At 40.2% G+C, this 14,533-nt stretch overlaps 1 protein-coding gene across 2 annotated transcripts in view; it reads right to left on the reverse strand.

Moving 5' to 3' along the window:
• Positions 1-14,238, reverse strand: part of CDKAL1 (CDKAL1 threonylcarbamoyladenosine tRNA methylthiotransferase) — a gene marked incomplete at its 3' end in the record, with an annotated part of 393,323 nt that extends 379,085 nt beyond the window's left edge. Inside the window, exons 1-4 of one of the 2 annotated variants that reach the window (XM_080610854.1) lie at positions 14,188-14,238; positions 12,887-12,924; positions 11,104-11,270; positions 7,952-8,064 (exon numbers count right to left, since the gene is read on the reverse strand). In XM_080610854.1, coding sequence (XP_080466980.1) covers positions 7,952-8,064; positions 11,104-11,270; positions 12,887-12,895 — 289 coding nt within the window. In that variant the 5' untranslated portion in view covers positions 12,896-12,924; positions 14,188-14,238. Of the gene's footprint in view, positions 1-7,951; positions 8,065-11,103; positions 11,271-12,114; positions 12,202-12,886; positions 12,925-14,187 lie in introns of those variants that run through there. The other variant, XM_080610855.1, reaches the window with a different exon arrangement.
• Between the last annotated feature and the right edge of the window lie 295 nt (positions 14,239-14,533).

Genomic DNA, 14,533 nt, shown 5'->3' on the forward strand with positions numbered 1-14,533 from the left:
ATACGTGAAGCATTAGCTTCACATTTTATATAAAGCTGAGGCATTAGCCTCAGTAGAGAACTCTATGAAGCTGCACATCACCTGTGAGTCTACGTTGAGCTCACTTCATCACTGCTATTTATGCTTCATTTACTGATTGCTTAACCATCTACTACAGGGACACATTCCAGACAGAAGGATGCATGCTACCAGAAGTTGAAATTTGCCTTTCACGGTTCAATCCTTTTCAAATTCATTCTTCTGTACTACATGAAGTTCAGCACTGCCAGAACTAAACCTTATTGCACAACCACAAGAGCATGCAACCAATTGATCTGCCACTAGAATTAACCCTAAGCATGTACGCCTGCGGATGTTTACCTATGTAGGCTTTGTGCAAGTGTCTCTGAAGTTACTGTGCATGTAGGATTTTATGCCACCTCCCACCATTCCATGCCACCATTTTAGGCCACCTCCCAACTTTCATTCACCAGCCCTGTGACTGTGAAAGGAAAGCACTAAAAATGGGGGCAAAACCCCCAACAATTCTTAGATGGGCTGTAAAATAGATTGCTTTTAATGGGATAAAGCAAACAGTACACACTTGTCAGATCAAGCCCTAATGGCAGCAATACAGGAAATCTCCGAGGTAAAGAACACACATGCTAGTTCTTTCCAGTCCCCCTATAAACAGAGAAAACATTTTGCGGTTCGAGAATTAGAGGAGTTCTAGTCCATAACACAGAAGATATCCTCAAAGCTGGTACACCAATTAACAGAAAGTTGCCTCACGGGAATAAGAAGTTGATGCTGAGAAAACCAAAGTAGAGGTCATGTATCTTGTGCTGTGCTACAAGTCAGAAGTGGTAAGTAACAGAACTCTAGCCACACAAGGACTAGGAAGTTTTACAGGGAACACAGGAGCAGTAATACACAGCTGCCAAACCCACAATTATACATTAGTTTACAGGGACCCAAGTAACATGCACTGCAGATCAGCCACAGCATGATGTATTTATTAACTACATTGCAGGACAGCACCCCAACAATACCCAGACCCATCTTCCCATTCACTGCCTTATAGGACACTTTAGGCTGCACTGGGAATACCTGTATTCCCCCAAAGAACCGTGAATTCTTGATAGTCTACATTAATGCAATTCCAGCTCCACCCCAGGAATAACACCTTCTGTCTCATTTCACACTCTCTTCTCATCCTCTTAACATCTCACCATAAAAGTTTCAGATTCTCAACAGATGACAAGAGCTCTTATATCTCCTTGTAAGATGGCTCTTGGTAAATTCAACTGTGGCAATTATTTCAGCAGCAGTAAAAGACTGAGACTAAACAAAACAACACCCACCACACCCACATCCCAAACCTTCACACACTAATTGTGCACGTCAGAGGAGGGTTTAAAGGCCCAAGCACCAAGAGCCAAAGCACAAAGCAAACTTGTAACAAGCAGCAACTTACACTGTCTGAAAGCAGACCACATAGCTGGAACTGTTAAGACAATTATCTTGTTTTAACAGCAGTTTAGAGAAGTTAGTTTACTGCCTCTCTTAGCATCAACAACTGAATGCTCCTATTCTCCAGATTATCAGACAGTTTGAATCTGAAAAAAGAATGCTGTTGCAGTAGCAGTTATGCAAGTAAGGTTATCAAGCAATGCAAAAGTCATACAGGATTGTGACTCTACAAGTTATAAACAATGAAAGAATTCCTCAGCAAGGGTACAGAACAACACAGGATTTACACCTCGGTTCACTTTTTTCCATTGCTCAGCCGCTTCAGAGATTGAGTTTCACCCCTACAGTGTTTTCAGAGAAAACAGAAATGCCTCTCATCACCAGAAAAGTCCTTTGGGTTACTATATGTATTTAAACCACTCCCCATACACTCCCACTTTCCCGCAAAAAAAAAAAAAGGTTGTAAAGTATCTTTTTTCCGCCTAAATCGTCACTGCAATCACAACATTTGAAAAGTACAAATCTAAAAGCTAAGACTAAACTTGAATTCTCTGATAAGGCTAAGTATCAAGCACTTACAGAGCAGCTAATAAAGATTTGTCTTTTAGCTTAGAAAGAGAATACTAAAAATACCTCATAATGAGGATAGCACCCCAAAATTACACAGTAATCACTACCTTTTACATGATACTGATGAAGCAACAGAGAAGCATTATCAGCAGGCGGGAGAGAGGAAAAGGGAAAGACCAATTGCCGATGCTGAGGAACTAAAAGCATAAACAAGAAAACAGCAAACCCCTAGTCAAAATACTTCACCAACCACTACACAGGTAGCAGAGAGCTTATTTTAAGTTAACAAATACGCAGAACATAGTAATCTGTTTAGGAGATTTCCACTTTGGGACAACAAAATGAATCAAAATCTAAAATAATTAAAATTTTATTGTGCAGTAGAAAAGTACTTTTAGAACAACACTTAAAACACCAGATTCTGAATTGCAATTCACAGACCAAGAGTCAACACCTGAACAGTCCTAGTAATTTCCTTTATTTTTCACTTGGATGAATAAAATGGATCCTGCAGCATGCTTTGCTGTATCTGTATGGGGATGGCCAAAGTCTAAGAAAGCATTGTTTAAGCAATATAATGCGCATTATGCAATGTCTTTGAATGCTGAAGTCTGTATGAGTTTGTAGCACCTCATCTGCTTTTTCAACTGCAGACTAAGCATGTTCCCTTTTACATCTGTCTTCTTTTCAACGTCAGGTCTTAAATAGATCAGAGCATTTTTTCCTTCTTTGTCTTTTTCCTTCTTTCTTCTACTCAAATTTGCTGTTTGAGCAGAGGGACAGTCTTAAGGGTACCTCAGTTATATCCACTGGTAAACAAAACTGACAAGAGTTTAGAAAATTAACAAGTAGAAGAGGCAATGAAAAACCCAGATAATTTCTTTAATAGTATTCCAAAATATTGATATTTGCTTTAGAGAAGTACATAAATCCTCTGCATAGTGAACTTCAGAGTTGCAAGATATGTAACAAGCACTATAAATACTAAGCTTCAATAGCAATTGGCAAATCTCACTCATCAAAGTCCCATCAACAAATACCATAATCACAGTAACAGAGTAAGCTCTCTGACAGGCACAGGAAGGAACCTGTGAAAAATACAGCATCTTTCCATCCAAAAATCTTACAGAAAAATTGCATGAGACAGTAAAAGCGATGCCTGAACAAAAACTAGTCTAAAATTGTACAAGTAAAGCTAAGGACCTATAATATAACAGTTTCCATGTGCTAAATCAAAGCCAAGGCCACTGAATTAGCAACAGAACAACTCCACCCCTTTCTGCTTCTGAAATCCCATGCTACAGCAGGAAGAAGTTCCATGCTAGCATTTATTTCCAAAGGAAAAAAAAAACAGTTTAGTGCAGATAAGCTTTTACTGGTTTAGCTTCACTGAATGTTTAATAACGGTTTTTGCTTCCTGTTCATAAACAGAAAGTCACTGTTTATTCTTTTGGTATTTCTGAGTAATTGGTAGTGTCTCCCCTCCCCCCCAACTCCACCAGCATGTTTTACAATGACTGAGGCTTTGGACCTGAAAAGCCTCAATCCGAAACCAATTATCACAATAAACATACCTAACTGCTTGATCTGTCAAAAGGGATTCCAGAAGGCTGGACCAAAAAGCATTCATTTCATAGAAACAGAAACCTACAGATGCCAAAAAATGCTAATATGACTACCCGCTTCAGGAATCGAATCATTCACGGTCTGACTATACATGTTTGGCTCCATTTTTCAGAGAGAAAATACTGTTAAGTGGCACACATACTGAATTCCCTTCCCAAACATCTGGCTCACAGTAGTTGATAGCTCCCAGCTCACCAACTTCCTCTCTTTCACAGAAGGCATTACTTGTCTGTACCATGAGTTTCTTCCTGCAGGGCGTATGTCAAAGGGAGCACTCTAGTAGGTCTGCAGGCATATCTAATACAGGGAGTCATGCTGCCAAGAAACCAAAACCAGTTTTAGAACCATTAAAGCCTCCATCAGCTACACTGTTTTCAGAACATGAACAAGTAGCACAGTACAGCCCCACACTGATAGCAGCTGGTCCACACATTTCTGCGTGGCTCAGACTAACAAAGGAGCTTTGTGCTCCCACAGGATGGTATGCAAGATTTGTTCAGAACACTGCCTACCTTCACACTGTAAAGAACAAAAATAGGTTCAGCTCTTCAGATGGCTTCCCTTTGCCATTTTTTAAGCTGATGCAGCTCCTGATTTTTAATCACCATTGCTGTTATTGCAGCATCTGTATATTGCCAGTTCACACTGTGCTCTTGCCCCAAATAGAAGTAGTCTTTGTGGTGAAAACTGTAGCACCTCAGTTTTCACCTTTGGATATAGCCACTCCTGAAAGTAACAAAGGGTGTTTGTATAGAAAGAACATTTTTTAAACAGATGAAAGACAAAATGGACAGACACACACTTATGCTTCTCCTGACCAGAGTTCAAATCAAGAACAGCAGAGAATCCATACAATAAAAAGGGGTAAGGAATGATGTGAGAATTAGATTTTTGCAACAAGTCACAAAGATTTATTTCTATAATTAGAACACATTCATTATATCAGTGTTAGTTTCAGCTAAATCAACTTATAAGGAAGGTTGTATATTACAACTTCTAGTTAGCAATGAAAGTCTGATACTGCTTCCTTTATTTTTTTTGTTTCAATCTTACAATTACATAAAAGACTAGAAATAGTACTTGATCGTTTCCCTTACAATGGACTAGCAAATGTAAGTAAAGCTCACATTTTATTTCTTAGAACAAGAACTTTACTTCAGCATCCCTTCAGTAAGTGTTGACTCAAAAGCTTAGGAAGCAGGCTAATCAACACTTGTAAGTAATAGCTGTTTGGGACCCTGTGACAACAGACAATCTTTACCTTAGTGAATATTTCTAACTTTTCCTCAAGTTTACAACAGTCATAAACTAACAAATTCTAGCAACTGAGAGGCACTGAATTAGAAAAAAGCTCTTGTGAAACATTCTATTATCTTTGAAATAGTGAAAACAATACTAAGTTTAATTTCAAGAAATATCTGAAATTTTGATTATGTTAAGCAATACTTGCTGAGTATTTCACTGTATAAGACAAAAAGAGATTAAATCTATTAAGATTCTATCTGAACTTCTCAGATGACTTATTATTAAAAAAAAATAAAATAACATGCTTTCTTAAAAACGGATTGAAGAGAGATACTTAAGAAATGTTGGGAAACTTTCTGTATTAGCATTTCCTTCATAGTAAAATGGACAGCATGAGCAGTAAGCGATGCACCAGATGCTAAAAATCTTAACTGTCACTTTGTCAAAAGGAAGACTGTTGTCTTTTGTTGTCACTGCACACCTTTGACAAGCAGTTGACTCTATTTCCTCTGTAACCTCCTACTGCGTATTGCTATCTGCAAGTAGGAACTTCCATGTGTCCTCTCTTCTTAAGGCTGAAAAAAGCCAGTCTTCCCAGTCTCTTCTACACCATGTGCTCCCAAAGCATCTTGGTGGCCCTGCACTGGACTCACTCCACTAAACTAACTTCTCTCTTTTCTCAGAGAGACTATCACACTGGACACAGCATTTCCAATGCCATCTCACAAGTACCACATAAGCTTGCTGAAGGATCACCTTCCCAGACCTGCTGGCTACACTTTTGCTAACACAGTCCATGATGCAGTTTGCCTTTTTTTGCCACGAGTGTACGTTGCTGACTCATGTTCAGTTCTTGTCAACTTCAATCCTAAAAATCTTTTTTCCACAAAGATGCTTTCTAGGCAGCCTGCCCGCCCACCCTCACCTTTACCACTAGCTGGGGTTATGCCAACCCTAGGATTTTGAATTTGCCTTTGCTAAAAAACATATGGCTTGCATTAGCCTGCCAAGGTCTCTCTGAACCACAGCACTGGTTTCCAGCCTGTCAACCACTTCCCCCACTTTGGCATAGTCTGCAAACTTGTTGAAGGTACATCACATTCTGTCTTCCAAGTCCGTTAAAGACATTAAATAGATCAATCCCAGTGTGAAACCCTGAGACACATGATTGGCAAACCAAGCACTAACAGAGCACTTCCATACACACTTGTGGCCAGAAGCATCATTACATTGAGCACATATTCTCACATACAGCTACCATACTTGCAATACTTGCACTGAGTTCCAGCTTCACCGACAGCCTATAAAGAAGAATATTAAATAGATGGATTTGTAAAAATTCACTTTAGCCAGAATTTGTAACCAATATTTTTGTTCTACTGAACAAAAATCAAATTTTCAGAGGTCCTTAAATATAATAACTTAAAAAGAAGTAACCTAATTTCACAAAGAAAAAAGCAGACTATGTAATTTCCACATACCACCTCAGCATTGGGGTTTCCTTGTTTGTTTCATTTAATGTAAGCATATACATACACACAAGTGAACAAAATCAAGACACTGATTTAATAATGACCAGAAACTAGCAGTCAATTTCATACACAATTGCCAAAATTACTCTATAGGTACTTCTATCTCAGGTACCAAAACTGTTATTCAGTCTTCAGTTCTCAGTTTCAGATTCTAGGTGTAGACTTATTTCTACCCTAAGGTTATGAACATTTAATTTGCTAAAAAGAGAAGGTACCTATTTTATTCTTTTTTCCCCTCCGCTGCACTCCATCTTTCCTACATTTATCCCAGTAGAATTCAAACACCACTGGACAGCCACCGAACCTTGACAAGCCAGAAATAGCTTCTGGAATACTATGCATTAGAAAAATTAAGGAAAAGATAAGTTTAATTTAAGCAAGCCACAATAAAGCAAAACCGAGAATTCATTTGCAGTCTTACTGCTGTCACAAATCAGGCATTTTGGACGAGCACTCCATTAGTCTGTGAAAAGAGCATACCTACTCCAGAGGTGCACTACAAATTAGGATATCACCTTGGCTCCCTAAAATAGTTCAGCACTTGAATAATTCAGTATCTAGTTTCTACTTCAATAAATACAGAAAGATCAACTGCAAAAAAGGAAATAAAATGCAACTGCTTAGCAATATCATGAGATGCTCCAAAAAAAGAAACAAGCATTCTACAAAATGAGGAATAAAATACTTATAGCAATAGGTCAGGAAAAACAACTTTGAAGTCTTTCAGTATAACCAGGAAACAATTTTAAATGCAAGACAGACCAAAACTTTAATTAATGGATAAAATTTTAATTTTTGACTACTCATAAGCTACACAAAAGTAGTCAGGTAATAATTCTCCACATTTTCAGCGTTTTAGAGTTCTCCCTCACCCTCCAATGCATTTTGCATCAAGGAGATTAAACGTGGCCAGCAAAACCACGAGTTTGGGTTTTTTTTGTTTAGGACTGGGGAGGCAGAACAAGGTGACAGAGACCATTGTAAAGTATTTGGAAGAAAAGGAGAAATAGTATTTTCAGCTCTCTTTAATGTACATACAAGATAAAATCCTGTATCATCCCACTTCCATCAAAGGATCATTCACATGGTGCAGTTCACCTCTGCTCCAGCAGCAAACACATCACTAAGAGACAATACACTTCCTTCCTCCCTCTCTTTCTCTCTCACTTGGGTTCCATCAACTACAATCAGACAACCAGCTAGATTCTGCCCAAGAATTACCTCTCCCTCCCACTCTTGTGTAAACTTTCCAATTAAGTTTAGCTAGTGAAATGCTCACAGAAGGCACTGCATGAAATCTCAGACAGCTGCTCTGTCAGGAAAATCTAACCATTCTGAAAGCACTCTTGTAATCATTCTGCTGAATGCCAAGAAAACACTTTATCTCCTCACCTTCAAATCAGAAAGAGAGAAAAGAGGGATGTAAAAAAGTTCAATTGAGACTAAAAACATTTGATGACAGCTTGACAGCTCTGAACATTCACCCCAAAAAAAACTGACTTATGCTACCTGTCCGATATTGTTACCTATAATTTTGTATCCATATGCAGCCAGCTGTCCAGCCATATATTCACCATCCGAATTATTGTGAGAACATCCCCATGTACGAATCCAGATTTTCTGAGCACCAGGAATAATGCTGTTAAGTAAAAATGAATGAAAAAGGCAAGTTAAAAGATGAACAAGGTTCCCCTATAAGCCCATTGAGCAGACTTAATTAACAGTAATTATCCAAATATAAAATAACCTACACAAATAGTACCACCACCAAAACAGCTGGTTAAGCTCATCATAATTATGCGATTTTCTTGTAATGGATTTTAAGTCTGGCTAGGATAGAGTTAACTCTCCCCACGGCAACCTGCATGGTGCTGTGTTTTGTTTTGTGATCAAAATCGTGTTGGTAACAGACCTGTGGTTTAGTTATTGTTGAACAATGCTTGCACAGCACCAAAACCTTCTGTTTCCCACTGTGCTCCATCCCACCACAAGCAGGCTGGAGACAGACAACAGCTTTGGAAGGAAAATGGACAGAATGGCTGAACCAAATTAACCAAAAAGATAAACCATATGATGACATTATGCTCAGTAATAAAAAAAGGGGGGCTTGGTCTTCTCAAACTAGCCATTGTTCTGAGACTGGTTGGGCATCAGTCTGCTTGTAGGAGGTGGCAAGTGATTGCTCTTGCATCACCTGGGGTTTTTCCCTACTCTTTCCTTCACTTAAACTTCCTTTATTTCAACCCACAAGTTTTCTTGCTTTTGCTCTTCCAATTCTCTCCCCCAGCCTGCTGGGAAAAGGGGTGAGCAAGTAGCTGGGCAGCTGCCCAGTTGTTGGCCAGGGTCAAGACAGCACAAGCAGCAAGAAAAGAATTTTAGAATGGAGAAGGAACGAGAGCTGTAGGATAAGAAGAGATTCAATACGCTGCAGTTACATTAAAAAACAAACAACCAACTCTGAAAATTATCGTATCATTTAACAAGTGACTGCTCTGAAATCAGGCCACCAGCAAACAAACTGTTAGAGCTAAACTGCAGCCCTTTGATATTATGTCACCCATTGATTTTAGTTCCCTCCATGCAAGCCATCTATAAATTCTTAGCTTAAGCCTGCTACTAGCCACACAGACAACTGAAAGCTCATATCGACCTTTCTGGGCCATAGAAGCATGGCAGATGTGCACCATGGAGCTAGCACACACAATTGTTTAAGAACCAACAAAAAATTCTGGAAGAAGCTCCCACTGAAACTCCTGGGATAACTGTGTCAGTGAGCTATAGATGCCAGTGCAAGAACACCACACATCCTGGAACACAATCCTTTGCCTTGCCCACATCTTCCCCCTCTCCATGCTTCTTTTTTCAAAGATACTTCCCCTACCTAGAAACAGGGATTTGTTGATGGAAGATTAATGATCATTAAGTAGATGTGTGCAACACATGTTGCACATGTACAATGTATTTAGACTTTCTACGGTCTAAACAACATACACTCAATATGCTTTCCTGGGTCAAAAACACTAATCACAGCCATATCTGACTACTTAGGAGAATAGAGTGCTACTGTGAAGTATCTGTAGACCATTCATTCAGCTCTATATACACTCCTGGCAGAATGGGGTCAATGCACCTTTATGGGGCTTCACAGAAGTGTGCATTGTTACACTTACAAAATCTCTTTTTAACAGTAATGGAAAAACAAAATTGTATTTCCTATGCATTCAAGACATGCTCTCATCAATTTCACTGCAGCAGATAATTGATTCTGTTCTTACAGGAATCACAAGAAGGAAAAATGCCAAGATATATTCCATAGTTAATGCAAACTTTATTTCCACTGAAATAAAACAGTAACTTTGAAAGAAGTTTCACTGTATCACTTCAGGAGGTATATACAAAAAGTACATCCTTTGGAAATCCCACATTCCAGAAATCAGGTGGGAAGACTGAACCAAGGAAGACATGCCCTTGGTGGAAGAGGATCAGGTCAGGGACACTTCAGTAAACTGGGCATATTTAAGTCCCTGGGTCCTGGCAGCATGCACCCACAAAATATGGACGTACTGCAGACAGTCCCACAAACAGCCATGAAGACAGTTAAAGAACCGGAGTATCTCTCATAGAAGGACAGGCTGAGAGAGCTGGGGATGTTCAGCCTGAAGAAGGAAAGGCTCATGGGAATCTTACCAACACACAGAAATAACTGATGGGACAGTGCAAAGAGAATGGAGCCAGGCTCTCTTCATCAGTGCTCAGCAACTAGACTAGAGGCAACAGGACAAACTGACACACGGGAGATTCCCTCTGAACATCAGTAAACACTTTTTCACTGTGACGGTGACCAAGCACAAGTACAGGTTACCCAGGGAGGTGGTGGAGGCTCCCTCTTTAGAGATATTCATAGAATCATAGCATGTTTAGGTTGGAAAGGACCTTAAAGATCATCTAGTTCCAATCCCCTGCCATGGACAGTGACACCTCCCACTAGACCAGGCTGTTCCAAGCTCCTGTGCAAACTGGTCTTGAACACTGCCAGGGATTCTTCTTATACTATCAAGCTGTACCTACAAAAGGTTGTTTATCTTTAAAAAAAACACGAATGTTAGTAAATAAAAACAAAGTGTCTTCAATGTCTTGCCACAAAAAAAAACTTACCCATATTCAAAAACTACCTACGCACAATCCTGGCCAAGTAACCCTTGGTGACCCTGCTTGAGCAGGGGTTTTGGACACGATGACCTCTAGAGGTCCCTGTCAACCTCAAACCTTTTATGACTCTCAGAATTCTGTTCATATTTCTTATTCCAGATCTCATTCCAGTAGTCAAAAGGCTACTCCAGGACTGCATTTTTAATAGCTCAGCTGCTGTTCAGGTCATTAAGGTGAAGCAGACCATTTTTCAGAAATGTCTTACACATAAAACCATTTTTCCCAGTCTGATTACTCCATTGATCAGTACCTCAGTCATAACTGATTTCTACAGAAAGTTTGTCAAGGACAAGCAATTTGGTTAGGATTTATTATTCATTATCACTACATTTTATAAATGCTATTTTACTAATTTTTCTCTTGTATTCAAATTTTCCATTACGAGATAGAGAGCCTTCCACCTTAGTTTTAGAAGCTGACAATTCATGCAAGAGAAAAGCAACAAGATACGGTTGAAGGAAGAACTTACCTGTCACTTGGGGGATCATCATCTGTCTGATTATTTTTTTGTGAATTGCGTTTTCGTACTTTTGGAAAAACATTCTTCCTTACAAATTGCCGATCATGTGGTTTCAAGTCTTCTGCTGACACAATATCTTCAATATCTTCAAGCACCGAATCACAGGCAGCTGGCATCTTCAAGACGTATTAGAGAAAACTGGTATTAGCAAACATTTGAATACAAACCCAAGGCCTAGTATCCAGCATATATGTCCTCATAAAGAAAAGTCTAATCTATTTCTATATACACCTGCAATATATCGTACATACGAGGAACACTGAGCACACAAAAAACAACTGACTACCCAGAGATATTTCCTGATGCTCCCTTCTCCCCAGATCTCAAACACAGGCAGGGAGAAAGCCACAAACCATATAAATCCTTTTTTTAATCATCTGTACCTTGTCATCTTCTAATCAAAATAAAAACCCTGCAACTTCCCTGACATATCTAAGATACAAGTATTTTTAATTGTGTCAGGAATCAGTGAAATAATGAGTTCATGTTATGTGATGAGATATGCTTCCACTCATCTCAGGAGAAGAATGAAAAATGCAGCACTCAAGTGCCTGCTTCAGAAGCTGGCTGTTCTGGCTTATTTTTTTGTGTGTGTATGCCAAAACCAGCTGCACAGTATTCCAATATGTCTCCATTGTCCTACTGGAAACCAAACTATTCCTAGAATTCCTGATCCTACAGGCCTTTCATTTGAATTACTTCATTCATCAGGTCAGCAAAATAAAAGTTCTTGTCCTCAGGTATGAGATGTTAAACAACTATACCCTAGCTAACATAAAATAACTAGATTATCATCTGGCTTGTATGACATACTAGAAGACTACTAACATCTAACTAGATCTTCCACAAGAAAGTGCATATATCTATCTCCCAGCAAATCTCAAGATACAGATCAGTTTTCAGGGGTGAAGTTATTTGCTAAAGGAGACTATAAAAAAAGTTACTGCAATAATTACACACCTCATACCATGCTGTACGTAATTCTTAATCAGAATAAAGTCTGATTTACCACTGGAAACTTGGTCTTGTAGATGTCTCAACAGCTTACTAAGGAAATCAAAAAAGGGCATTTCACAGATTTTAGAGGGAAAATACAACACTTTACTAACTGACAGTGAAGAAAAAAAAGCCCTTTAATTTCCTTAAAACCAGATTTCAGGAACAGAAAATTCGGACTACTGGCATTCAAAATACTTTCAGCTGTTGCAACTGAATTATCCCAGAATAAAAGAAGTTAAACACCTGTGCATTTTCCCAGTATGAGTCATTCAGTCAACCTTGCAAAATATACTTCAAAGTAACCTGAACAATTACACATCTGCATTTCAGTTAAAAGGAATACAATGATGTCTCAAGGAAGATGCATCTGCATACTTAAGCATTTAAGCATTCATCTAGATCCCAGCATATATAAAATAACACAGCAAAGGATGAACAAATATAAAAAGCTGTCAAAAACTCCAGCAGTGAAGAACACTGGGGGGAGGTGACATCCCTTATATTACCTTATACCAGTAGTAAGTACATACGAACAGGAAAAGGTATCAACCCAATACAGGGAAGGAAAAAAAGTTGATTTGTTGTTTTCTTCTCTCTTCCAGAAAAATATCTCATATATTGGAGCAGCTGGCAAAATAAATCAGCTTAGTTTATTTTATTTAGTTAGTTATTTTACTTATTTAGTTATTTTTATTTCACTAAACAAAGAATATAGTTAAAATAAAATTCATACCTTTTTCATCAAGGTTTAACTCCTCTTGGATAATACTCCTGGGGAAAAAAGATACTGCATGAACAAGCAGAACTAGCAAACAGAAAACTATGAGTTCACGTTATTACCCTTCAAGTATTCATCTTGCCTTTGCAGAAATACGTTTCTTGCTCAGTCTGACCTTATCAAGAGTAGGTACACATGCTGGCTGACAAGGTGGAACAGTGGCCACATTTTCCCTGTTCTTCCCTGAGCTGAGGCTGTAATCTTTTAAAATCTTCTTTTATAGTCTTTTTTGTCAAAAGTCTGATCTATTTAAGTTCTTTTAGAACATCTACATATTTCTTTCATCAGGAGTTTAAAATTTTGAATGAAAGAAGGAAAAGAGATTAACAGAAAATTTTAGCTAAGACGTTCACAGCTTTAGTTTTTTAATTGCAAACACAGGCAAGTTTTTTTTAGACCGGATAACTCAATATCTACACTAGCTCCACATGCAAACATGAGCTCTCTCCTTCACAAGCAAATAAATAAATGTAGATTCCTGCAGCTACTCTGACAGACTGACCAATGTAAGAGACAATAACAAAATTACAAATTAACATGTTTTCTTATACTGAGAAATTGTACTTACAGAACTTCATGTTTCTCGTTAAAAAATGAATGTTAGTAAATAAAAACCAGTAAAAGTGTCTTTAACGTCTTGTCACAAACAAAACCTCCCGAACCCTAGTCAATTTCAGCCACCCCTCCTCGATCCTCTTGCGCATACCGAGAGCACTTCTTCTCACTGAGAAAACTTCCATCTAGGTGGAAGAGAACTGCTCTTCCATTCATTTACCAACAGGTGTCTCCGGTAAAACCCCACGCTTTTACCCTGAGGCTTACGCAGCGCAAAACAGAAAGGGTAACACTAATATCCACTAAAACCGACCCCCCACTCAGCCTGGCTCACCGCAGGGCCCCAGGGCCAGCTTATTCCGTGACCCCCGACAAGCGGCAGCCTGATGTCGTCTGGCCCAGCCTGGAGCCCAGCTGCGCCCAGCCCGGAGCCCAGCTGCGCCCAGCCCCTCAGCAGGCTTCCATTCCGCCGACATCACCCGACCCCGAGCAGCAGCCTGGCAGCTCAAGCCTCTGCGGGATCCCGCCAGAAGCGTCACCTCCTCCCCCGGCTTCAACGTGGGGCCCGGGGAGGCTCCACACGACACAGAAGCACCATACGAGCGGACACCAGCAGTGCCAGGCGGGGGTAAGCGGCTTTCACCGTCACAACCGGGCACGGGAAGGGTACAGAGGAGTGAAAGGCGATCCCTGACGCTTACCTCCGCCAGGCGCTCTGCAGCCTCAGCCAGGTTCCGCCATCACGGCCGCTGCGCCCCGCCTCTAGCCCCCGCGCGCGCTGCAGCGCCAGGACGGTGGCCGGCAGCAGCCAAAAGAATCAGCAGAGGCCTGCGGGATAGCCTCGCGAGGGCGGGGCGGGGGCACCGTGTGGCGGCCCGCCCGCAGATAGCCCGGCGTTGCCCGTCATGCTGCCAGAGCGCTGAGGTGTTTGTTTGACAGCCGGGCCGCCAGTCTTGGCTCTCTCGCCGTTGGACTGCCTAGGACCATTGGAGCCTTAACGCGGCCGCTGCGCCGGGCCGCCCTGGCTCTCGTCGGGGAGCGGGGGAG

This window comes from Psittacula echo (assembly GCF_963264785.1).
Source record: "Psittacula echo genome assembly, chromosome: 2".
NCBI lineage: Eukaryota > Metazoa > Chordata > Aves > Psittaciformes > Psittacidae > Psittacula > Psittacula echo.